Raw genomic sequence first — 24,978 nt, forward strand, 5'->3', positions numbered from 1 at the left:
AGTCCGGCTGGATTCAGGGAGCGGTGCTGCTAGGCAGGCGGGAAATGACAGTGGCATCTGTCTTTGCACAGGGTGATGTTTTTTTGTGGGAGATTCGAAAATTCTATCCCACTTCCCTCCCCTCCCTCTCGTTATACAACTCCTCCTCCACTCCATCAATTCCTTCTTTCCCCTCGCGCCTCACCTCTTCTGCCTTTCCTGGCTCTGTACCTTTGTAAGCTCCTGCACCTGTCCATTCTCAGACAGATCGTCAAGTGAAAGGTGTGGCCAACTGGAAGCCCCTGGGAGCGGCACCCGGCGGCCCAAAGGAACCTGCTTGGCCGCCGCCGCCAGTGTTCCAGGAGGCACCATCTGCCAGGAGTAAAAATATTATCATTTACCAAGAGAAGGAAGAGAAGGGTTTTTTTCCCTTCTTCCTCCATCTGCTGTTTTCTGAAAATTGTTTCCTAGGATTCGTGTCCCCCCCCCGCCCCCAATAGATTTGTGCCTTTGGAAGAATTGTAAGTGATCGAGTGTATGTCAAGTACTTCATGTAGTTCCTAACACATAGTGAGCGCTTGACAGGCGTTGACAAGGAGATGACGATGGAAGACGCCTGTGAAGCAGACAACCCGCAGCCTCCTTCCTGTCCATTCGGAGCTCGGGTGAAAGCCTGCAGGTGCTCAGCCCGGAAGGGGGGATGGCTGAGTTGTGGAGCCCGTGAAGACTTCGTCTTTCGAAGGCTGAATCATATTCACGTTTTGCTTATCCAGTCATCTGTCGGTGGACGTTGGGGTCCTTCTGCGCTCTGGCCGCCGTGAAATGTGTTGCTGTGAGCACGGGTGGACAGACATCTATCTGAGACTCTGCTTTCAGTTCTGGGCGTACACCCAGACGTGGAATCGCTGGGTTCTTGGCGGTTCTGTGTTCAACTGTTGTTTCTTTTCTCCTCACCTGAGGACATGTTTGCATTCATCTTCAGACAGAGCGGGAGGGAGAGAGGGAGGAAGAGAGAGAGAAACATCGATGTGAGAGAGACACATCGACTGGCTGCCACCCGCATGACCAACCAGGGCCGGGGACAAACTGCAACCGAGGTACGCGCCCTTAGCGGGAACCGAACCCGGGTCTCTCTGGACCGCAGGCCGACGCTCTAACCGCTGAGCCAAACCGGCCAGGGCAACTTTTTTTTTTTCTTCATTGATTTTTTTAGAGAAAGGGAGAGGGAGAGAGAGATAGAAACATTGATGAGAGAGAACATTAATTGGCCACCTGCATGCCCCCCACTGGGGATCAGGCCCACAACCTGGGCATGTGCCCTGACCAGGAATCGACCTTTTGGTGCATGAGTTGACCCTCAACCACTGAGCCACACCGGCCAGGTCTGTTTTCAACTTTTTAAGGAAGCCCCACACGTTTTCCATAGCAGCTGCACCATTTCTCATTCCCACCAGGAATGCACAGGGCTCCAGTCTCTCCACACCCTCATAAAAGTTGCCCTCTTAAAGTGTGCAGTTCATTCATGCAGAAGTGAAAAGTGAAAGACCTTGGGGGCAAAATAAAGTGTATAACTCATTGTTTTCAGTACCTTCACGAGGCTGTGCAACCATCGTTACTATCTAATTCCAGAACATTCTCATCACCCCATAAAGAAACCCCCACCCCTGGCACCCACCACTCTGCTTTCCGTCTCTCGGATTTGCCAGTTCTGGACACTCCATACGGGTGGGGTCACAGTGTGTGGCCCTTTGCGTCTGGCTTCTCTCACTCAGCCTCAGGTCCCAGGGTCACCCACGAGGTCGTGCGCTGTGGAGGGCTTTCTTTTCTTTCTTTTTTTTTATTCTCACCTGAGGACATTTTTCCATTTTTTGTTCAGATAGAGTGGGAGGGAGGGAGAGAGAATGAGAGAGAAAGAGGGAGAGAAAGAGAGAGAGAGAAACATCGACGTGAAAGGGACACATTGAGTGGCTGCCACCCACATGACCCAACCAGGACCGGGGACAAACTGCAACTGAGGTACGTGCCACCAGCGGGAACCGAACCCGGGTCTCTCTGGACCACAGGCTGACGCTCTAATCGCTGAGTCAAACCAGCCAGGGCTGTGGAGGGCTTCCTTAAAGTGCTTTCTCATCATTGGATCTGTGGTGTGAAGCCCTCCTCCAAGGACCCCTGCCAGGGGTGCCGGGTGGTCCGGCTCTGGGCTGGGCACATGGGGGCGTCTTACCGGTCTTCCCTTTGTCTTCCAGACCATGACGTGGTCGTACGGCTGGAACAGCTCTCTTCCTGTGTACTACATCCGAGACGAAAGCCAGAGGGTTCTCCTGTACGCCAGTGGCCACACCGCGGTCATCTACAATGTTTTCAGGAATGAACAGCATCACCTTCAGGTGGGCAGCTGTCCTGACTACCAGCCGCAGAAGTCGTCTCTAGCTTGAATACAGCATTTCGGTTCTTTTAGTTTATTTTAATCCTCACCCAAGGACAGTTTCCCATTTATCTCCAGATAGAATGGGAGGGAGAGAGAGAGAAACAGAAACATCGATGTGAGAGAGACACATTGATTAGTCTCCTTTCACATGACCCGACCCGGGCTGGGGACTGACAACTGAAGGACATGCCCTTGACCAGAATCGAACCCACAACCCTTCGGTGCACAGGCTGATGCTCCAACCATTGAGTCACACCAGCCAGGGTGTAATGAACACATATTTATTTATTTTTCCTTTATTGATTTTAGAGAGAGAGGAAGGAAGAGAGAGAGAGAGAGAAACATTGATGAGAGAGAACATTGATTGGCCACCTCCTGCATACCCCCCACTGAGGATCAGGCCCACAACCTGGGCAGGTGCCCTGACTGGGAATCAAACCGGCGACCTCTTGGTGCAGGGTCGACGCTCAACCACTGAGCCACACCGGCCGAACGTTTAACACGTATTTTAATAAGGACTTCCTTAGTTAATGCCTAGAACAAAAATATCACAAACTGTTTCCCAAGAGTTTAGTCAATGCTCAGCATTGTGCCTGGGACTCCAGACACGTGGGTGCGACTTGAGGCATTTGCTTTCTAGAAGTCCAGAAATGCCCACACACAGAGCCAGCCAGCAGCTCACCTTGGAGCGGAGCTGAGTGTGCAACACGGAGCGCGGTGGCTGCAGCGGAGGAGAAGGCAGAGGCGGTGTAGGCAGGTGTCAGGGAGCCTGGGGGCTGGCAGTCGGCACATGGGCTGAGACGGGCAGGAGTCCAGCTTCCCCGGAGTCAGATGGCTGGAGATAGCCTTTGACTGTTCCTCAGTTCATCCCACAAACACGTATCATAACCGCTGTTTCAGGTTAAGGGTTACAGTTTCAGGTTAAGGGTTACAGTCTCGTGGAGAGACACACATTAAACAATTACACATGTATCATTGCAAATTGTAACAAGTGTTCAGAGGAAACGTGAAAACGCTGTTAAAGAGAAAACCCGAGGGCGGGCGGAGGCTTCCGTTGGATTGGGTGGGCAGGGAACGGAAAAGTGCCGTCTGCCGGGACCTGAGCATGAGAAGGAGCCGACCGGGCGCAGCTCGGGGGACGAGCGCTCCAGGCAGTGAGGGCTGCAGTCTCGGGCCTGTGTGCGAGGCCTAGAAGGGAGGACAGTGTGCACAGTGAGCCCGGGGAGACGAGGGAGGGGACAGGCTACTGCAGGGAGTGCTGCCCCGTTGTTTGTGTTTCTAGAAGATTCCCCTGCTCTGTGGGGACAGGATCAGAGTGGAAGTGGAGAGAGCAGTGAGGAGGCCTCTCTCCAGGGCTGCTCAGCAACCCGACGTGAACACTGCTTTAGGGAGACGCAGCTGGCAGGGGGGTACAGGGGGCTGGAGATGGGGAGAACCTACACACTTGTTCTCACCTGGGTTCAGAGTCAGGTACATGCCTAGACCCCTAGGAAGTCACTGTTCTTGCGGGGCGTGTGGCTTATCCTTTAGGTATTTGAGGGGGAGAAAGTTTGAGTCCTGTCCGGTGTGGCTCAGTGGTTGAGGATCCTCCCGTGCACCAGGAGGTCGCCAGTTTGATTCCGGTCAGGGCACATGCCCAGGTTTCAGCTCCATCCCCAGTAGGAGACATGCAGGAGGCAGCTGATTGATGTTTCTCATCGACGTTTATCTCTCTCTCCCTCTCCCTTTCTCTCTTTCTCTCTCTAAAATCAATAGAAACATTTAAAAAGAAAAAGAAAGTTTGAAAACCACTGGTTATGGACAAACACCAGGGAAGGCCAGTGGGAGCAGGATTTCCAGCCAGATGAGCCCGGAAAGGGGCTTAGTTCTCTCTTTGGGGCCGCATCCTCGATGTTTCAGAGCATTTTCTCTTCCTTTCCTTAGGGCCACCCCAACGTGATCTCCTGTCTCTGTGTCAGCGAGGACAGGCGGTGGGTCGCCACGGCTGACAGAGGGCCCAGCTGCCTGATAATTATATGGGACTCCTTCACAGGGTAGGCTTGGTACAGTCACTTTTCCTCTCGTTTTCACAGGCTACCTGCCACTGGGACCAGCAGAAATGGACAGTGTGGTCTGGGGCTGCAGAAGCTAGTGATGGGCCACAGGGGGGGGAGAGTTGCCAGGGAAGTCCCGGCTTGCTGGGGTGACCCCACCGTGGTGAATTTCTCATTGACAGTCTTGGCTCTTTCAGCCCAGAAACTTGGTTGGTTTGTGTCAAAGCAGACGGGGCCGAGGGGAGCTAAGTCACACCCACCCGCTCGGAGGCCCAGGGGAATGAAGCGGCTTTTCCCGTCTGATCATACCTGTCCTTTAGTTTTGCGCGGCTGCTGTAAGGAATGGCCACCAGCTGCGTGGCTTAAAGGGACAGATTTCTTCTCTCACTTCGTCCGTCTGAAGTCGGGTCGGTTCCTTCCGGGGCCCCGAGAGAGTCTGCTCCGTGTCCTGTCCGAGCTCCTGGTGGCGGCTGGCCAGCCCTGGTGCTTCTTGGCTAGTAGGCTAATCACTCCTCTCTGCTGACACATACATGGCACTTGTGTCCTACGTCTCTCTGTGCATCCTCCTCCGCGAGGACACCGGCCATTGGATTCAGGCATTCCCCCGCCCTCGTCTAGTACGACCTCATCTTAACTCACTGCCTACGCCAAGACCCTGCTCCCATCAAGATCCCATTCTGAGGCTCTGGGTGGACGGGAATTCCACCCTCCGACCACTACACGTAACCTCGCAGGTTGTTACGGAGATCAGCAGAGCAAGGACCTGGTTACTCCTCACCCAGGGAGATTTTCTCCACGGACTTTTTCAGACAGAGTGGAAGGGAAGGAGGGGGAGAGAGAGAGGAGAGAAACATAGATGTGAGAGCGACACATGGATGCGAGAGAGAAACATTGACCAGTTGCTTCGCGCACGCTGGGGATTGAACCTGCAACCTAGTTATGTGCCCTTGACCGGGAAGTACACCCATGACCCTTTGGTGCGCGGGCCAACACTAACCACTGAGCCACAGCGGCCAGGGCAAGGTTGTCTTTCTTCATTTCTGGTCCCAGGGCAAAAAGCGGTGCGAGGGGCCTTGAGTCGGTAAAGCCCTGGTTGTGTGGGGTGGGTGGCAGGAGGTGCAGGTGGATAAGAAGATTAGGGAGAAGTTGTGTTTAATGGTCCAGGGTACGGGCACTGTTCTCCCGCAGGGACCAGTGACCCCGGAGGGCCCTGTGCCCTAGCCCTGGGCCTCATCTTGCCAGACCTGCCAGTGGTATTTGACGCCCGCCCTTCCCTGGTCTTCTCTGTCACCACGTGCCCTGGTCTCGTCCTGTTCCTTCTCAGACGCGTCTTCCCCGGCCCCTCCTCAGCTGTGGCTGGCGAGGCGGAGGATGCTGCCGGTGGTGTTCTCCACGGGTGCGGCCACAGAGCCGGGGCTTCCTCTCTCCACTGCCAAGGGAGCTGCTAGAGAACCCGCTCCGGGGTGCCCCGGGCATTCCTGCGTCTGACTCCTGCCGACTCTACCTCCTGGGTGACCTCTGAACCCATTCCCACCTTCTGTTGACGTCGGTTGATTTTTTGAAAGATCATCTAGTGAAAGCAAGCCTCCTTGGGCTGCCGTCTTCAGCCGCGGCCTCTTCCTGGAGGCAGCAGCCGGTGTTTCCCTCGAGAACGCGGGCTGCTGCTGCAGACACACACGTTCGGACACCCTGCGGGTCACGGTGTTCCTCCACGTTTTGAGCGCGATCTTTTCCCAAACCCAAACATCTGACTGTCGCTCCCATGCTCGCCCCCAGAGGTGGCCCGGTGCCCGCTCAGCCTGTGATTCAGGAAACTACCTCGTATCACAGCTGTGCCGACGCTTCCCCAGACAGCGAGACTCCCCGTCTGCGGGCCTGGCTGCCATGTGGCCGTCCACGCTTTCGGCTGCAAGTAGGGGGACATGCGACAGACACAGAGGGTCCGGGGGCAGGGAGGCGACCCCTCAGGTGAGCCTCTTCTCCGAAGCTCCTCCTCCCCAGGCCGCGCTGGCCCCTTTCAGTGTTTATCCTCGGATTTTTCCTCATTTCTGAAGCTGTCTCCTCCCCCACTAAACTGGGAGCAACTAGAGGGCAGTGATTTTTTTTTTTTTATCCTCACCCGAGGACATTTTTCAATTTTTTGTACAGATAGAGTGGGAGGGAGAGAGAGGAAGAGAGAGAGAGAGAGAAACATCGACGTGAAAGGGACACATCGAGTGGCTGCCACCCACATGACCAACCAGGGCCGGGGACAAACTGCAACCAAGGTACGCACCCTTAGTGGGAACCGAACCCGGGTCTCTCTGGACCGCAGGCCGACACTCTAACTGCTGAGCCAAACTGGCCAGGGCTGATTTTTTTTTTTTTATCCTCACCCGAGGACATCCTTGCATTTATTTTCAGACAGAGCGGGAGGGAGAGATGGGGTAAGAGAGAGAGAAAAACATCAATGTGAGACAGACACATCAAGTGGTTGCCACCCCAACCCCAACTGAGGTGGGGACAAACTGCAACTGAGGTACATGTCCTTAGCAGGAACTGAACTTGGAGTCTCTGGTCCGCAGCCCAACACTCTAACCGCTGAGCCAAACCGTCCAGGGTCAGTGATGATTTTCTTTTTTTAATTAGGAAGTAAAGCATATTTGCCGCAGCCAGGTGGCTCAGTTGGTTGGAGCTTCATCCCAGGCACCAAGAGGTCACCAGTTCGATTCCTGGTCAGGGCACATGCCTGGGTTTTGTGCTCTCAGGTGGGGGGTCGTGCAGGAGGCAGCCTATCAGTGTTCCTCTCTCATCAATGTTTCTAGCTCTGTCTCCCTCTCCCTCTGTAAAAATCAATATAACATTGAAAAAAAAAGTTGTGGGTTTGATTCCTAGACAGGGCAAATACCTAGGTTGTGGATTCGGTCTGCATTTGGGGCACGTACAGGAGGCAACAGATAGATGTTTCTCACATCGATGTTTCTCTCTCTCTCAAACCAATAAATATGTCCTTAAGTGAGGATTTAAAAAATTTATAAACTAAAGCATATTTGTGGCTTATCATTCAAACAATAGGTCAATATGAGTTTTATGATATCACAAATGATGACTTGGGGACCCAGAAAAGATTATTTGGTTTTGGAATTAATGTTCACTTTATGAAAGTGACAAAAACCACAGTTCTTTAAGATCTTTGTTCAGTGTATAGATGTTACTCTATCTATGTCTGTCATAATGTTGCAGTCTCCTTTAAGGAGGCTTTGGTTAATGTTTGGCCCCACTTACAAATTTGATCATTGACTTCTTTTAAACATCTTAAACTGCATTTAAAAATTGAATATATTTGTTTTCATCTTTTAAGTTCTTTGGTGGTCTCATTAACAAATAAATCTTCACCAATACTTAAGTAGTTCTTGTAAATCTAATAAATTAGACATAAATATGGCAAATCTTAAGTTCTTGTAAGCGTCCTAATATTGTTTGTAAACCTAATATGATTTGAATTTAAAATTACAGGCCTAAATCAACTACATACTTTAAATTAGAATCACAAATATAATCTGTTAGAAACTCTGATATGTTAAATTCTCTTAAACATCACCCATTCCTAAAAAAAGAACCAGTTCTCTGATCACAAATATGTTTATAGTGTAGGTCTGAGTGATTTCATCTTCTCTATATTTAATTCTAAATATCCCCAGGGGTGAGACACAGTTTCCAACTAATGACATCCCTGTGTTGTTCCCAACAACGTGAGGACATCATCATGCCTTCCAAGTGAATGTGTGGGGTGGCTACTCAGTGGGACGGAGTTTCTCAGGCGACAGAGAACCAGGCTGGCCCTCAGCTGGACACAGACTCGGTTCCGGCCAGGGGACACTGACGTGACAGACCGAGTCCTGTGCACATTCGCTGTACCAAGGGCTCCACAATGGGGAGAAGCTGGGAGCTGGTAGCACATGGTCCTGGATTAGGTCCTCCTGCCCCCACCCCACTCTCCATTTCTGAGGGAGTGGGGCCAGCTTACTTCCTCGTTGCGTCCGTTGTTCCCTGCACTGTGGGCTCTCCTAGACGTTTAAGTATCACCTGATTAAATTCTGCAGGTGTCGAGATTTGTCTGCATCTTACAGTTCCAAGTAAAAAGAAGAGCCCCGGCTGGTTTGGCTCAGCAGTTAGAGCGTCGGCCCGTGGACCAGAGAGTCTCAGGTTCGATGCTGGTCAAGGGCACGTACCTCGGTTGCAGTTCGTCCCCGGCCCTGGTCGGGTTGTTCGGGAGGCAACCGGTCGATGTGGCTCTATCATGTTGATGTTTCTCTCTCTCCCTCTCCTACTTTATCTGAAGATAAATAAAAAAATATCCTTGGGTATTTAAAAAAAAAAAAAAAAACAGAAGAAGAAAAAAGTTCCTCTGCACACAAAGCCCTTCTCTGGAGTCAGCGTTGTTCTTGGAGTCTGTCCCTCCAGACTTGCTCCTGTGCCTACAAACACACACACAGTCAGGACGTGCTTCGTAGACTTGCAGTTTGCTTTTTTCACAAACTTTTGGTGACTTTCCCCAGCCTACCTTGTTCTGGGTCTAGTCTTTCATTATGTGGTTATGTCATAATATATATATATATATTTTTAATCCTCACCCGAGGACATTTTTCCATTTTTTTTTTGTTGTTGTTCAGATAGAGCGGGAGGGAGAGAGAGGAAGAGAGAGAGAGAAACATCGATGTGAAGGGACACATCGAGTGGCTGCCACCCGCACGACCAACCAGGGCTGGGGACAAACTGCAACCGAGGTGGTTATGTCATAATATTTTTTAACAGTTCCCACATTGATGGAGATTTGTGTTGTGTCCGGGTTTTTGCTATTAAGGCCACAGGAACACGAGTGACGTTGATCTCTGTGTACCTCTGCTGTTATTTCTGTAGGCAGATCTGTGGAGGTGGGCTTGCTGAGTCACAGAGTGTGTGCACTTAGCTGCTGTCCAGGGACCCCGTGCTCGGGGATATCCCCACTTATGTCGGAGAACACCTGTCTCCCCAAGAGCTGGGGTGTTGTCCTAGGCGTCTTTTGTCACAGTTTCATCCTTCACACCTGGCATAGAATTGGCCTCAGTAACAAGGGAGAGACTAGAGCTCATGACGAGAGCAAAGAGCACATTTACATGCTGCCCCGAGTTTTTTTATTTTGGTTATCAGGGTAAAATTCACATAACATAAAGTTAAACATTTCAAAGTGAAAAAGTCAGTGGCATTTAGCACATTCACAAGGTTGTGCAACCACCACCCCCATCTGGTTCCGAAACATTCTCATCCACCTGAAAGGAAACCCCATTCCCATCAAACAGTCGCTCCCATCCCCTCCCCTCTGCCCCTGGAAAACAGCAATCTGTTTCCTGTCTCTCTGGATTTCCCTGTTCTGGACATTTGGTATCAGTGGGATTATACACTGTGGCCTTTTCTGTCTGGCTTCTTTCATGTAGCATACTATTTTCAAGGTTCATCCACTTTGTAGCATGTTGGTGCTTCATCCCTTTTCACGGCCGAGTAATATTCCGCTGTATGGAAATACCACGTTTATTTAGCCACAGCTATGTGTTTGAAGTGGGTCCCTCTGAGAACTAAGGCAGGCCCAGCAATGCTTGTCCCGCGTCCTGTCCTGCAGGATTCCTGTGCACACGATATTCGACAGCTGCCCAGAAGGGAGCGGCATCCAGGCCATCGCCATCACCCACGATGCCAAGTATCTGGCAACCATCTCAGATGCTGAAGTCCAGGTAGAGGGCCCTTTGGGGTGGCCTCAGCGGGCTGGCCAACTCATCGAGAGCGTGGAGCAGCTCCGCTCAGGCCGCGCGGCGTCTGCAATGCTCTTGGGGTGACTGGACTCTGTGGCATGTTGCCAGGGTCCATCCTGGTGACTTTGCGTGAGGTGCTGTGCAAAGTTAACCAGCTACAGGGTTTCCACCGGCAGCCCCCAGAATCCCCATTCTCCCGTCTGCTCTCATGCACAGAAAGTTTGCATCTGGAGGTGGACTTTAGCAGTGGAGACACCGGCATGTACTCTGGACCTTCCCAAAGAGTATGGTTTCCAGGTGAGTTCCGTCTGCTATTGTAAGATCCACCTAAGGTGACACTCGGGCCAGGCCAAAGCGACTTCTCATTTTAGTGGACTTTTGTTATGGTGCAGTAGAGCACGCTCATCTGATTTTTGATGATAACTAATTTTTTGAGCACTTCCTATGGGCCAGGCTCTGCTGTGTTCTTTACATACAGTATCTCACACAATCCATGCGAACATGCCAGGAAGGAAATACCGCTGAACAGTAATATCTGTGGAGTCCCACTACTGTTATGGAAGCGTTTGTCTGAAGTCACCCCGCTAGCAGTCTTCTTATTCTAGAAGCGTGCTCACAGCTGCTCTTAATGTAGGGACGCTCTTCTTCGTTCGCATGAGGTGAGTTGCAAGGACACCCAGAAAGTTCACTCCTCTGGTCTGCGCTTTCTCATCCACCTTGCGTGCTTCATTCATCACACGTTATTGAGTCCCTGCAACGTGCCAGGCACTGTGCGAGCACTTACCTGGCTCATGGGAGCTGGAACCCAAACAGAGACTCGCCAGGCACGTATCAGCACACAGCTTAAGGCCACTTTGTCTCCTCCTGCTCCTTAAAAACAATGTTCTTCCTTCTTTTTATTTTTTAATGGATTTTTTTTTTTTTAGAAAGAGAGAAACATCAATCGGTTGCCTGCTATAGGCACCCCAACTGGAGATCAAACCCGTAACGTAGGTATGTGTCCTGCCCGGGAATCAAACCTGCTACCTTTCAGTGCACGAGACGATGCTCTAACCAACTGAGCCACAGCAGCTAGGGCCAGTGTCCTTACTCCTCAAAGCTGCTCTAATACAGCCCCGCAAATCATACGTGGCTATTTCAGATGGATTTTTCTATTGCTGCCAAAAATGCCTTTGGGATTTGGATAAGATTGCATTGAGTCTACAGACTGTTTTGGGTCATCTTGTCATTTTTTAATTTTTTTTTATCACCCGAGGGCATGTTTCCATTTTTTGTTCAGATAGAGCGGGAGGGAGAGAGAGGAAGAGAAAGAGAGAGGGAGAGAAACATCGATGTGAGAGAGACACACCGAGTGGTTGCCACCCACACAACCCAACCAGGGCTGGGGACAAACCGCAACTGAGGTACGTGCCCTTAGCGGGAACCGAACCCGGGTCTCTCTGGTCCGCAGGCTGATGCTCTAACCGCTGAGCCAAACCAGCCATCATCATCTTGTCATCTTAACAGTACTGTCTTCCAGCTCACGAGACAGGATGTCTTTTATTTATGTCTCTTCTTTAAGTCCCCTCAGCAGGGTTTAGTAGTTTTCAGTGTACAAATCTTTCACCTCCTTGGTTAAATGTATTCCTAAGTGTTTTGTTGGTGTTGTTCTAAGTGGAATTATTTTCTTTCTTTTTTTTTTTTATCCTCACCCGAGGATATTTTTCCATTTTTTGTACAGATAGAATGGGAGGGAGAGAGAGGAAGGGAGAGAGAGTGAGAAACATCGACGTGAAGGGACACATCGAGTGGCTGCCACCCGCACGACCAACCAGGGCCGGGGACAAACTGCAACGGAGGTACCTGCCCTTAGCGGGAACCGAACCCAGGTCTCTCCGGACCGCAGGCCGACACTCTAACCGCTGAGCCAAACTGGCCAGGGCAGTGGAATTATTTTCTTAGTTTCCCTCGTGGGTTGTTCATTGCTAGTGTATAGATGCATTTGATTTTGCGTGTGCTGGTTTTGTATATGCAACTTTGCTGAATACACGTGGCTACTTAAACTGATTAAAATGAAATACGACCCACATTCGTTTCCTCAGTCTCCCCAGCCACAGCTCAAGCAATCCCACTTCGACAACACCGACTATCGAGCCTGTCCATCATCACGCACAGGGCCATCGACAGCCTGCGGGGCCCCAGCCCTGGGTGAAGGCGCCACCATCCCTGTCTGCACCCGCACCCCAGCAGGCCGCATGGGGCTGCAGACACCTGCCCGACCGGGCTGATTCACGGTTCTTGGAATTCGGGCATGCGCTCCAGAGAGCTCTCGGGCTGCCTGGCCTCCTCCCAGGGGGCTGGCCTTCTCACTTCTAGAGGCAGTGGCTGCCCCCCCTCCCCCCGCCTTCCTCTCACTCTCCGCTGGTGGCCGCTGGTGGCCGCATGCTCCGTGGAGAGGAGGAGGCCGTCAGGTACAGACACTGGCTCTTCTCGCTCTCACCCTACAACCTGTTCCCACCCTCACGGTCTTCGCTTTCCCTCTAATCGCAAAAGCAGGGCCCGTGCCCTGGGTCCCCACCCCACCCTCCCTCACCTGCTCCAGGCCCTCTCCCCAGCGCCCACTCTCCCTCTGCCGCGTGGTAATCCGCATCCGTGAACCAACAGGCATTGGCAGCACCGATCTTCAGCGACCTTTGACCCACGCCGCCTCTCAGCTTTGCCCTCTGCCCCTCTTCATTGTGAAACTTTCCAGGAGAGCTCCGCACACTTGCTTCCCCTCCTTTCCCGTCTCTCATTTACTTTTTTCTGGGCAAGAAATATTAGATCTCTTTATAGTTTTATTGTTAAATAAGGCATACATGCAAACACCTACATTTTAAAGAAGAAAATGAAATCTGCTCGTGTGCTTGCCGCTGGATCAAGAAGCAGAATGTTACCTGAACCCCAGGAGTCCCCTCTGTTCCCCTTTCCCAGTCTCTTTCTCAGCCTTGCCCCCTAAAGTTAACCACGGTTCCTAATTTTGTGTTATACACCCCCTTTATATTTTTCTCCAGTGCTGTGTGCATTCCTCAGTCTGATCTTACTTCATTTGACCTGTTTTTGACCTTTCTGTATTTGGGATCAGACCATTGTTTCATTTGCTCAGCATTGTTTCTGAGGTTCATCCCTGTGGATTCACTCACTGTTACTGCTGGTTTTTCATTGTTGGAATGCTGTACCTGGAGGACATCATCCCATTGTCTCCTGACTTACATCATTTCTGTTGAGAAATCAGCTATCAATCTTCTTCTTCTCTGTTTTGACATTTATGTGTCTTTCTCCCCCCAGCTGCCTCCTTGGGTGCTTTTACGATTTTGCTCTTGGTTTTCAGCAGTTTCTCAGTAATGTGTCTGTGTGCATATGGGTGTGTTGTTGATTTAAAGAAAAATTTAGTCTTTGGGTTTTTGTTTTTTTTTTAACCTGGGATGTTGTATCTTTCCTGTTTGGGAAAACGCTCAGCCGTTGCCTCTTTAAACATTACTTCTGCCATATTCTTTCTTTTCTGTCTTTTTAGGACTCCAATTACATGTAAGTTAGACCTTTTCATCTTGTCTGTGAGTCTTTTATTCTTTCTTCTATATTTTCTATACTTCTGTATCTTTATGCTTCTGTCCGGATATTTTCTCCTATAATGTATCTTCCTTTTCTACTAATTTCTTTGGCTAGCTTTAATTTTCTGTTAAACTATATTTTGAGTTTTAAAAATATTTTAAATCTAGATCCATTTGATTCTTTTTTTAAAAAATAGAGTTAGCTGCTGAGATTATCCATCTCATCCTCTATTTCTTGCACATATTAGTGATAGTTATTGTCAGGTCTGTGTGCAATAACTCCAGTACCTAGATCTCCTGGGGTCTCTGTCTGTTGATTGCTTTTCTTCTTGGGTTTTTGGTCATTTGGATGCGTTTCTTTTGTATGCCTGGTTAATTTTAATTGAATGCCCAATGTTGTGCTTTAAGATCTATAGGGACAGCCCTGGCCAGGTAGCTCAGTCGGTTAGAGCGTCATCCTGATACACCAAGGTTGCGGGTTGATCCCTGGTCAGGACACATAGAAAAAGAAACCAATGACTGGGTTGATAAGTGGAACAACAATTTGATGTTTCTCTTTCTCTCTCTCTCTCAAATCAATAAATTAAAAAATAAAAATAAAATCTTTAGGGATAATTTAAGGCTCAGGATAATAACTTCCTTCAAGGAAAACTTGCCTTTGCTTCTTACAGGCATTCCCCAAAACAGCCACCTTAATCTAATCAGAGGCCGAGGTGATTTGAGGCTGATTTTCAGTCTTTGTGAGGTCTCAGCCACACCCTTGGTCTCATAGTTCCTCGCCCTGCCTCGTGCTGTCCTAATAGAGAGTCTCAGACTTGGCCGTGGTGGTTTCCATTCTCGAAGGGGAGCAGCAGGCAGCAGGCAGAGGCCAGGAAGGGGAGATGGAAGGGGCAGGAACGGAAGGGGTTTCTCCGCCCTGCTCTCTACGCCCCTCAACCCCTGGTCTCGGGCTGCGCCATCCGCTCCATACCCATGTCCTCTTAAGATGCATGCCAGGGATCTCCCCAGGGACTTCTCACTTTTTGTTGTGTTATTGTTTAGTTTCTGCAGTTCATGTTTCCCTCATCTCCAGAGTTTCTGTGGGGTTGATTTTTGGGAAAGGAGCCAGGCAACCCCTGCCGTTCACCCCCTTGGCAGGAAGCAGAACCCCAGTGTTCTGCGTTCATTCCATGCTCCCTGTGGCCCTGTCAGACGTAGAAATGTGCACGCAGTGGTCCTTCTCCTAAAGGTACAGAATAGAGGGTATTGGTGCGTAATAGTTTATTTTTACCTGTTCCAGTTTCTAGGTGGTGAATGATAACAGCTGAGACTAAATAAGAAAGGGAATACATTGAGCCTACTAATTTTAACACTCAGTATTTAAATGATTTTCCTATTGCTTGTGAAATGCCACATCTTTTCTGTTTTATATTCCTATTCAATTATATGTTTAATAAAAATATCACTTAATTTTAACAGCTTAACCAGAAAGAAACAGGAAATTTATTGTAATGTAATACATTTCCATGTTTTATATTTCAGAACTACCTTATTTTTAATCCAACGAATAATAAAGAACTGGTGAGCAATAGTAAAACACAGGCAATATATTATTTGTGGGTAAGTAGAAATATTTTTATTTGTTTTTTGTTTTTGTTTTTAGTTCTCACCTGAGGACATGCCTTTGTTGATTTGAGAGAGAGAGGAAGGGAGAGGGAGAGAGAGAGAAAGGTCAATGTGAGAATGAAATTTGATCGGTTGCCTCCCTCACGTGCCCTGACCTGGGATCCAACCTGTGACCTTTTGGTGTTCGGGGTGATGTTCAAACCAGCTGAGCCACACTGGCCAGGGCCCGATCTGTTTTGAATGTATGAACAAGTACATGTTCATTTTTTTTTAGTACAGATGTTTTGGTACTGTAACAATATTGTATTGGCTTAGGAATCAATAAGTGTATATTAAAATGTTTTGATTTAATTATAGCATTTATTTTAGTCACATTAAAATTAGCACTTTAAATCAGAAGTAGGTATTTTAAATTAAATTAAAAAAAATTTTTTTTAGAAAGAATTTTTTTTTATCCTCACTCGTGGACATTTTTGCATTTATCTCCAGATAGAGCTGGAGAGATGCGGGGAAAAGAGAGAGACACATCGAGTGGCTGCCTCCCACACGACCCCAGCCAGGGCCGGGGACGAACTACATGTGCCCTTAGCGGGAACCGAACCCGGGACTTTCTGGTCCGCGGGCCGACGCTCTAACCGCTGAGCCAAACCGGCCAGGGCAAGAATTTTTTTTTTAATCCTCAATCAAGGACATCTGTGCATTTATCTTCAGATAGAGCAGGAGGGAGGGAGAGAGAGAGAAAAACATCGATGTGAGAGAGACACATTGACTGGTTGCCACCCACACGACCCCAACCGGGCCGGGGACGAACTGAAAGTTTACTCCCATGAGGTACGTGCCCTTAGCAGGAACTAAACCCCGGGCTCTCTGGTCCACGAGCTGACGTTCTAACTGCTGAGCCAAACTGGCCAGGGCAATTTCATTTAATTTTTTAAGTAATGAGGCAAATATGTGAAAATATTTAACAGGTCTAAAATATAGGATTTTTTTTTTTTTTGAGATCTTGGACTTTATTTCCTTTTAGAAAAGAATTAGAAAATAGATCAGCAATATATATACTGACACAGGACAAAATCATGAGATTTAACATCTAAAGTTAAACATAAAATTACCATATGAGTCAGCAATTCCTAGGTATTTCCTCGAAAGCAGTGAAAACAGACAAAAATACTCATACACAAATGTTCACAAGCAGCAGCTGTATCCGCAATAACCAAAAGGTTGAGCCGAACCAAATGTCCATCAACAGATGAATGAATAAACAAAATGTGGTCCATCCACTCAATGGAATATTATTTAGCCACGAAAAGGAACGAAGTGTTGGTTCATCCTACAATGTGGATGAACCTTGGAAACATGATGCTGAGTGAAAGAAGCCAGACACCAAAAGTCACCTAGTGTAAGATTTCATTTACATGAAATGTCCAGAATAGGTAAAGCCATGGAGACAGAACGCGGAACGGTGATGTGTGGGGTGGAGATGGAATGCTTAATGGGTAGGGGCTTCCTTTTGGGGAGATGAAAGTGTCCCGGAGCGAGACAGAATGGTCGGTGCACAGCATCATCAACACACTAAATGCCATCCAGTCGTACACTTTAAAAATGGTTAATGGTTGATTTTATGTTATGGGAACTTTACCTCAATAAGAGATTGCAGTCAATAACAATTGCTGATTGCTGATTTTCAGCGATAGTTATTACTTCAGGTATTTCTGATAGCTTGAAAGCCTTATGAATATAGACTTCATTGGCCTGAGCTACCATTTCAAGTCACAATCATTTGTGGCATCTTTTTAAAAAAGTGTTTGCTCTCCTCACTGAATGTTCTCAGCTGTCCCTGGAGCCGCAGGTTCTCTGACCTTAGAGGCTGCACAGCTCTGACCCTGCCGAGGAGCATCGGTTTGGGCTTTGTTGTTCTGTGGTCTCTCCTTTCGGAAACCAGGCCTCTTCCCAGTGGTGGTGATTTGTTTTTTTCTGTGCTTCCCAGTATGAAGAAGGAGGTATACTTACTCACAGTGCCCCGCTTTTGACAGAAAAAGTGAGTATGCCTGTCGCTTTTTTATACACCTGATCTTGTGGAGAATAAGCACGTAAGTGTACGCTTGGTCACTGTGTGTCTCAATACTGGGAAATAATTTGAAGATTTTAGTTGGGCCCTTTACCATACTGAATTTGTCAAATGAAAAGAATGGAAGTACTGTTAGAAATAAAATGTTACAGAAAAGAAAGTTTACTCCCATGAGAAAATACCCGAGAAAAGTGATGGCTGGTAGAAGGTATGTGTGCGGAGGACAAAGAAGGGACGCTAGCAGGGAGTCCCGTAGAGAGTAGCTAGCCGCACGGCAGAGTAGCTAGCGCCAGTGTTCAGGGTAATACAAGCAATATTGGGTATTGAGATGTTTGAGAGCCAGTGGAAAAGTGGTGACCAGGTGCTGGAGGAAACACCTACCTTGCTGCTTCCCTGAAGCGACTGCTTGTGAGGTGGGACTGGTCTGTCTCCCGCAGCCCTCCCTGACCCGAGAGCCCGGTAATCCACTCCCTGAGAACCACCCGCTGTTCTTCTGCGCCTGTCTTCACTCTCGGTCTGACTCGCAGAAATTCAGTTTTGAAGCGGGCGTGCCAAACAACGAGAAAGAGGAGGCGGGTGGACATGGGAAAGACGGCCCTGTCTGCAGTCTTTCGTAGACCAGAGTATCGGCAAACCCGTCGGTTCCAGTTACCCGCAGTCCTGTCCCTCGAGTCCGCAGTTTGAAATGATACAAGGGCCTCGTAGTGAAACAGGGCCGCTCTTAGAACACCCAGGGCCCTTGCTTAACCAGCTGCTCTTTTCCCGACCCCTTGTGTTCAGGTCAGAAGAGGTAAAGCCTAGGATGTCCTCCGCCTAACTAGACGAGTGGGTGGCAGACATCCCGTGTCATGTGACAGACTTCGATTTTCTTTCGTTCATCCGTCTTCCGAACACCTGCCGCGGGTTCTGTCTCCCTCCTGAGGCGCTGTCTCCCGGAAGGCGGCCCAGCGCCTTATTTTACCAGCACAGACTTAACAAGGGCCCCGACGGGCACTCTGTGCACAGGGCTTAGTTGTTCTGATGAGAGAGTAACTTACGATCACGAGGAGACCGGGAGAGTTGTCTCATGGTGTCTCAAGCTGGGGTGTGGTTTGGTGCACGGCCGACATCAGTTTCCCATCAGTCTCCGGAACCTCAGTGAGAAGTCTGAGCGGGTGTGAACAGAGACGGACCGCTCTGCCACTGGCTCTAAGGACGGAGCGCACACCCTCTACCTGATCCTCCTTGGCAGGTGCCGGCACAACTGCCCGGACCAGGACAGTCCACGAGGGGAGTGTGTTTTAGGGACTGCTTTTTTTCTTTACTTTTTCTACTGTATTCCAGTATAATGTGATAAAACGCCGCATGTTGATAAGTGCTTTGTTTTGTATGTATTGCCAGTGGTAACTACTCGTATCCTGCCTTTTGAAACGCAGACATTCAACAAGCTCGTGGGAAAGTTTAGCCAGTCCGTCTTCCATGTGAACCTCACACAAGTGCTGTCGGCAACCATGGAAGGGAAGCTGGTCGTCTGGGATGTACACCGCCCGCCGCCCTCTGCCTCTCTGGCCTTTCCCTACATCAAACCTTGTAAACTGGTTCATCTGCAGAAAGAGGGTATCACCGTGCTCACTACAGTGGACAGGTGATTAACGTAACTAAAAAGTAGCTATAGATGATTATGAAAGTATTTTAAAGTCCTTTTAATATATATATATTTTTAAAATCCTCACCTGAGGATATTTTTCCATTTATCTTCAGATAGAGTGGGAGGGAGGGAGGGAGGAAAACATCGATGTGAAAGAGACTCATCGATTGGTTGCCTCCCGCATGACCCCAGCCAGGGCCAGGGACCCAGCCGCCTCCGGGGCACATGCCCTTGACTGGAATTGAACCCGAGACTCTGGTCTGTGGGCCGATGCTCTAACCACGGAGCCAAACCAGCCAGGGCTATACCTGTATTTTGTATATGCATAAAATATTCCCAGGGAAATTAGCCCCTAAGGAAAAGAACTGAGAGCCAGAATCAAGGATGGGGGTGAGTTTACTTCTTTTTAGTCTCATTTGTGCTAATTGGTTTGCTTTTTTCTTTGTTAATCATAGGCATGTATTACTTTTTAAAAATCCCTTTGTGTTGGTGAAACAAAAAGTAACTGTTTTTTTTTTTCCTTCTGTACTAAATAGACTTATTTTGCACCCTAAATTTTTCATACTTTAAGAAAATCACATGAATAGCTATATTTTTTACTGCTTACAAAATAGCATGTATCCGTTATGGGAAGATGAAGTACAGCAGAACTTCATAAAGTTCACTAACTCTGATTTTGAGAGGCTGTGTCGGGGGCTCATAGATGATCATCAAAAGCCTTTGCCTCAGCCTGGCCCATGTGGCTCAGTGGATTGAGCGTCGTCCCATGGACTGAGAGGTCCCAGTTCGATTCCCGGTCAGGGCACATGCCAGGGTTGTGGGCTCGATTCCCGGTGGAGAACGTGCAGGAGGCAGCTGGTTGATGTATCTCTCTCACATCAATGTTTCTCTCTCTCTCTCTTCCTTCCTCTTTCTCTAAAAAAATCAATAAAAAAAACTTATTTTTTTTTAAAAAAGCCTTCACTTCAGAGAGAAAGAGGTTCACATTCCAGCTACACCCCTATCTTGCTGAGTGGGCAAGGAACTGAATTTTGTTGAGCCTCCATTTCCTGTCTGTAAAACGGGCACCACAGCAGTACCCATCTCCGAGCGATTTTATGAGGATGTAGCGGGACCAGGCGTGTAACACTCTCAGCACAGTGCCCGACACGGCACAGCTCCAGGTCGCATAGTCATGGTTCGTGTGCTAGAGAGGGCCCCAAGAAGGACGGAGGACATTCCCCAGGACCAGGTCCCTGCCCATGTGGCTGGAGTCGCTGTGCCGCCTGCTTTCCGGAAGCCCTCGCCTCGCCTCTTCCTTCAGCTTCAGTACAGGGACAGCGAGGCCTTACAAAGAGAAATGCAAATCGTCACCCTCACTCGGCGGTGCGAAGAGATAGCGGAGGATTTCAGTTGACAGGCAATCAACCTTGAATTAGTTGGGGGTTAGAGCCCGGTCAAGACCGGGCCTTGCTCCCGTCTCTCCATGTTAAATATGTTAAATGAAACCCAGCCAGGACCAGGGAGCCCAAGAAGGGAAAGGTCTGTTTTACCGTTTCTGTCCAGCAGAGGGCAGTGAGAGACGTTTTCGCCAATTACTCTGCCCACCTGCCTTGCTTATTAATCAGAAACCTCATTTACTCACTTTGCATATGTAAGAGGAATTCACCCCCTGTCTCCCCTGTGATAAGAATTACGTCAGAGGCTTAAAAACAGCCACGTTGTCACGCATCTCTGCCTGTGGCTGCGATGGCTGGACAGGGTTCACCATCCCTCTAACAGTAGTGTCTTCTTGTAAAGTGGTCTGTGCCCCGTTGGCAGCCTGTGTGACTCCGGAGGGCTGGTAGGTAGACGGTGGCATCTTTGGTCTTGTAGAGGAGACTGTGAGTCACTGTGGCTGATCTTGGAGAGCGGGGAATGAGAGCAGAGAGCACGGACTTCCTGTTAGATACGCCTGGACCCCTGCAAAGTCTCGCCACGTGACCCTGAAAGGGTGGCGGCATAAGTATGTCCCATGCAGCACTGGGGACAGACTGACACTGGAAGATCACTCCTCGTTTACCTGAGATTCAAATTTAACTGAGCATCCTGCATTTCTGTTCACTAAACCTGTCATCCCCAGCCCTTGAGCGAGTGTCGTAACTTCTCCAGGCCTCAGTTTCCTGGATGTTAAGGGAATAAGAGTAATACCAGCCTCGCAGGGAGAGAATTAAGTGAAGCTTTTACAGCGCCCGGAGTCCAGAGCCTGACACATAATTAAGTGTTCAGATGGTACTCAGGCCCTGGCTGGGTAGCTCAGTTGATTGGAGTGTCATCCCAATACACCAAGGTTGTGGGTTTGATCCCCGGTCAGGGCACATACGAGAATCAACCAATGAATTTATCAATAAGTGGAACAACAAGTCGATGTTTCTCTCTCTTTCTCTCCCTTTCTCTCTTTCTAAAACCAATTAAAAATTTTTTTAAATTAAAAAATAGATGGTACTTGTTACTATTATTTAACTCTTTTCCATTTCAGCTACATCGTCACAGGTGATATTAAGGGTAACATTAAGTTCTATGACCACACCCTGTCCATTGTGAACTGGTACAGCCACTTCAAACTGAGCTCCATACGAGTGCTGTCCTTTTCAAAGACCCCGGCAACTCCTCCTACCGAAACATCAAACTATCCTCTGGACTGCACTCTGAGGCACGGCCCCTTCGTCGTCAGGTGAGCTGTGAATGCGTTGTTGGAAGGGCCGGAAGTGACTGGGTGTCCCTCCGAGTCTGCGTGCCCTGGAAGGCTCGTCTTGTTCCTGGGATGTGGACTGAGGGGGAACTGGCCTTCCTCGCCAGTCCTTTACCTGGCTCGTAGATGGCGCTCTTGGCCTGATTACAATTACTAATCTTTTTTTTTTCTTATCCTCACCTGAGGACATTTTTCCATTTTCTATTCAGATAGAGCGGGAAGGAGAGAGAGAGAGAGAGAGAGAAACATCGATGTGACAGGGACACATCAAGTGGCTGCCACTTGCACGATCCAACCAGTGCTGGGGACAAACTGCAACTGAAGTACATACCCTTAGCTGGAACCGACCCGGGTCTCTCCAGACCGCAGGCCGACGCTCTAACCGCGGAGCCAAACCGGCCAGGGCTACAAATCGTTTTTTAAAATGAAACATCATCTCCATACGAAGACGTTAGTGACAGGGAGCTGGAAGGGGCATCCCTGAGCTCTCATCTCTGCTGTCTGGAGCCCTTTGCTTGTAGGTTGCTCTCTCACCCTCGACTTTGTCCTGGCAACACAGTCAAAGGCCTTTGATAATTAATAGCCATAACATCTCAAGACGGAATCCTCTGTGCGTCTGCTCAATCACCCTCGCAGTATCTGCAGGCGCGGCTGTGTGTGCACCCAGCTCCATATTTGCATACACAAATGAATATTTGCATGTGCAGATTAGCTAATTGTACAACTGACTGTCCATCTGCATGCTTAATGACTCAATTTACATGTAGAAATGCGGGCTTTTTCACTTGCAAATGGAGGCTGTTGGGTATCTGTGGTATATTTTTGGAGACACTGGGTTAATAATGTCACTAAATTACAGACGACAGAGGCGTTTCGTGTGCAATTAGCAGCAGCACGCTGGCGGGTGCGCCCGTCCCTTACAGACACTGCCGCTGCTCTGTCTCTCCTTGGCCAACAGGAATCTTGTCATTGGAACATCTGATGCGACCGTGTACCACTTAAAGGCAGACGAGACCAAACTGGAGAAGTTACTCATAGAGCCCAAGGAAGCCGTCGGTGCCATCGCCTGCCACCCGTATCAGCCCCTCATCTCCATCGGGAGCTTCTGTGGGTTGATCAAAGTGTGGCATTATGAAGAGAAAAAATACCTCTTCAGCAGGGTCTTCGCGAAGGGGCTTGGAATCCAGAGTCTGAGCTACAATCCTGAAGGTATTTTCATTGTACCAGCCTATCTTAGGCTCTAAATCGAAACAGACCCAAATGGCTCTGGCCCTGGCTGTCACCGCTCCTGGGAGTTAGTTCACCTTGACCCACGCCCGCCAGGCTTGATGAGACATCTTCTCCCCTGGATCCTGCAGCCCTCTGTGCTTGGACGTATCTGAGCCCTCATCCCAGGCTGTTGGACTTTTCCGTTTATTCCCTCCTTCTGGGGACCTGGGCTGTCACATTCATCACTGCCTCCTTGGCACCTCGCACAAGGCCTGGCACGGAGTCTGTGTTTCTTAAATGAACGAAACCCTTTCTGATCACTGTTCTCTGGCTTGTGATTGCAGGAGCCCTCCTTGGAGCTGGCTTCACAGAGGGGACAGTGTGCATCCTTGATGCAATGTCCTTAGAAAACGCTATCCCAGAGCCTTTCAAATATTCCAGAACAAGCGTGACTCACATAAGCTTCTCCCACGACTCCACGTATATGGCGACGGCCGTAAGTGTTTGCACCGAGAGCCGTCCTGTGGTTTTATTAGTCCTCACCCCAGGATATTTTCCCATTAATTTTTAGATAGAGTGGAAGGGAGGTGGGGGTGGAGGGGAGAGAGAAACATTGATGAGAGAGACACATCGATTGATTGCCTCTTGCATGACCCCAACCCGGGCCAAGTGTTGAACCTGCAACCCAGGCATGTGCCCTTGACCAGGAATCAAACCCACGACTCTGGTCAGTGGGCCAGTGCTCTAACTGCTGAGCCAAGCCAGCAAGGGCTGTCTGTAGTTTTAGCAGTCTTATTTAAAACCCAAAGAGAGAGGGGGCCGAAGGGCTGGGGAGTGACTGTTACAGGGCACAGGGGCCAAAGGGCTGGGGAGTGACTGTTACAGGGCGGGGGGGGGGTGGCGAAGGGCTGGGGAGTGCTGTTCCAGGGCATGGGGGGGGGGGGGGGGCGAAGGGCTGGGCAGTGCTGTTCCAGGGCACGGGCTTTCTTTTTGGAGTGATGGAAATACTCTAAAATTGTGATGATGGGTGTACAACTCTGAATATACTAAAACCCATTGGACTGTACACTTTACTTTTTATTTATTTTTATTGATTTTAGAGAGAGAGGGAAGGGGAGAGAAAGAGAAACATTGATTTGTTGTTCCACTTACGCATTCATTGGTTGATTCTTGTATGTGCCCTGCCTGGGGATCGAACCCGCAACCTTGGTGTACTGTAACGAGGCTCTAACCAGCTGAGCTACCCAGTCAGGGCAATAATGATGATTTTTAAGTTACAAAATATAAAAAGGAGTAACTTTCGTTCTTTTGCTAATATTTTAGGATGCAAATTTTACTGTGGCCGTTTACATGGTCAAGGTAAAAAATGGACAGAGGGTCTGGGAATATTTGGCAAGACTTCGTTCTCATCGCAAAAGCATTCGAAGTCTCCTGTTCGGGGTTTTTCTGGACAGCAATGAGCCTAGACTGCTGAGCCTCGGCAGAGACAGATTATTGGTGAGCTGCTTAGTGCTCCTTCAGCTGGCCACCAGGACGCGTCCCATTCTCGTTACATCCTGGGGCCTGGCACGGAGCTGCGTCCAGAGTATGTGTGTGTGTCGGAGAGAATTTTGACTGTGCCACGAAGTGGCGTAAACCTCTCTGAGTCGGCACTTGGTCTTAACACGGCGCTGACACTACGCCGGCCTCTTGTCCTGAGTGAGGAGGCTTCTGGGAAGCAGCACCTCGGGCGCAGGAAGGTGGTGCAGCCCACAGCATGGCAGACCCGCCACCCTGGCCTCTCAGTGTGGTGTGGGGCTGCGGACAGGCTGTTACCTAAACGTGACAACTAACAGAGGATGTAAGATCAGAGGGAAAGGTGGGGACAATGGCAAATGCGATGTAACGTGATCAAGCCAAAAGGATTTAGAAGCCATCAGTCTATGTATCTGTCCCTCCATCTTAACTTCTTCCCTTCCCTTCCTTCCTTTATTCTATCCCCACAC

At 49.2% G+C, this 24,978-nt stretch overlaps 1 protein-coding gene across 1 annotated transcript in view; it reads left to right on the plus strand.

Moving 5' to 3' along the window:
* The window catches only part of CFAP251 (cilia and flagella associated protein 251), a 51,855-nt gene that overhangs the window by 3,956 nt on the left and 22,921 nt on the right, over positions 1 to 24,978 (plus strand). The window contains exons 4-14 of the mRNA XM_036277300.1: positions 2,226 to 2,366; positions 4,331 to 4,440; positions 10,076 to 10,187; positions 10,422 to 10,502; positions 15,296 to 15,373; positions 17,367 to 17,417; positions 18,863 to 19,071; positions 21,572 to 21,766; positions 22,743 to 22,993; positions 23,338 to 23,489; positions 24,317 to 24,490. Of these exons, the coding sequence (XP_036133193.1) occupies positions 2,226 to 2,366; positions 4,331 to 4,440; positions 10,076 to 10,187; positions 10,422 to 10,502; positions 15,296 to 15,373; positions 17,367 to 17,417; positions 18,863 to 19,071; positions 21,572 to 21,766; positions 22,743 to 22,993; positions 23,338 to 23,489; positions 24,317 to 24,490 (1,554 nt within the window). The remainder of the gene's footprint in view (positions 1 to 2,225; positions 2,367 to 4,330; positions 4,441 to 10,075; positions 10,188 to 10,421; positions 10,503 to 15,295; positions 15,374 to 17,366; positions 17,418 to 18,862; positions 19,072 to 21,571; positions 21,767 to 22,742; positions 22,994 to 23,337; positions 23,490 to 24,316; positions 24,491 to 24,978) is intronic.

Source organism: Molossus molossus, unplaced genomic scaffold (genome assembly GCF_014108415.1).
Source record: "Molossus molossus isolate mMolMol1 unplaced genomic scaffold, mMolMol1.p scaffold_m16_p_22, whole genome shotgun sequence".
Lineage (NCBI taxonomy): Eukaryota > Metazoa > Chordata > Mammalia > Chiroptera > Molossidae > Molossus > Molossus molossus.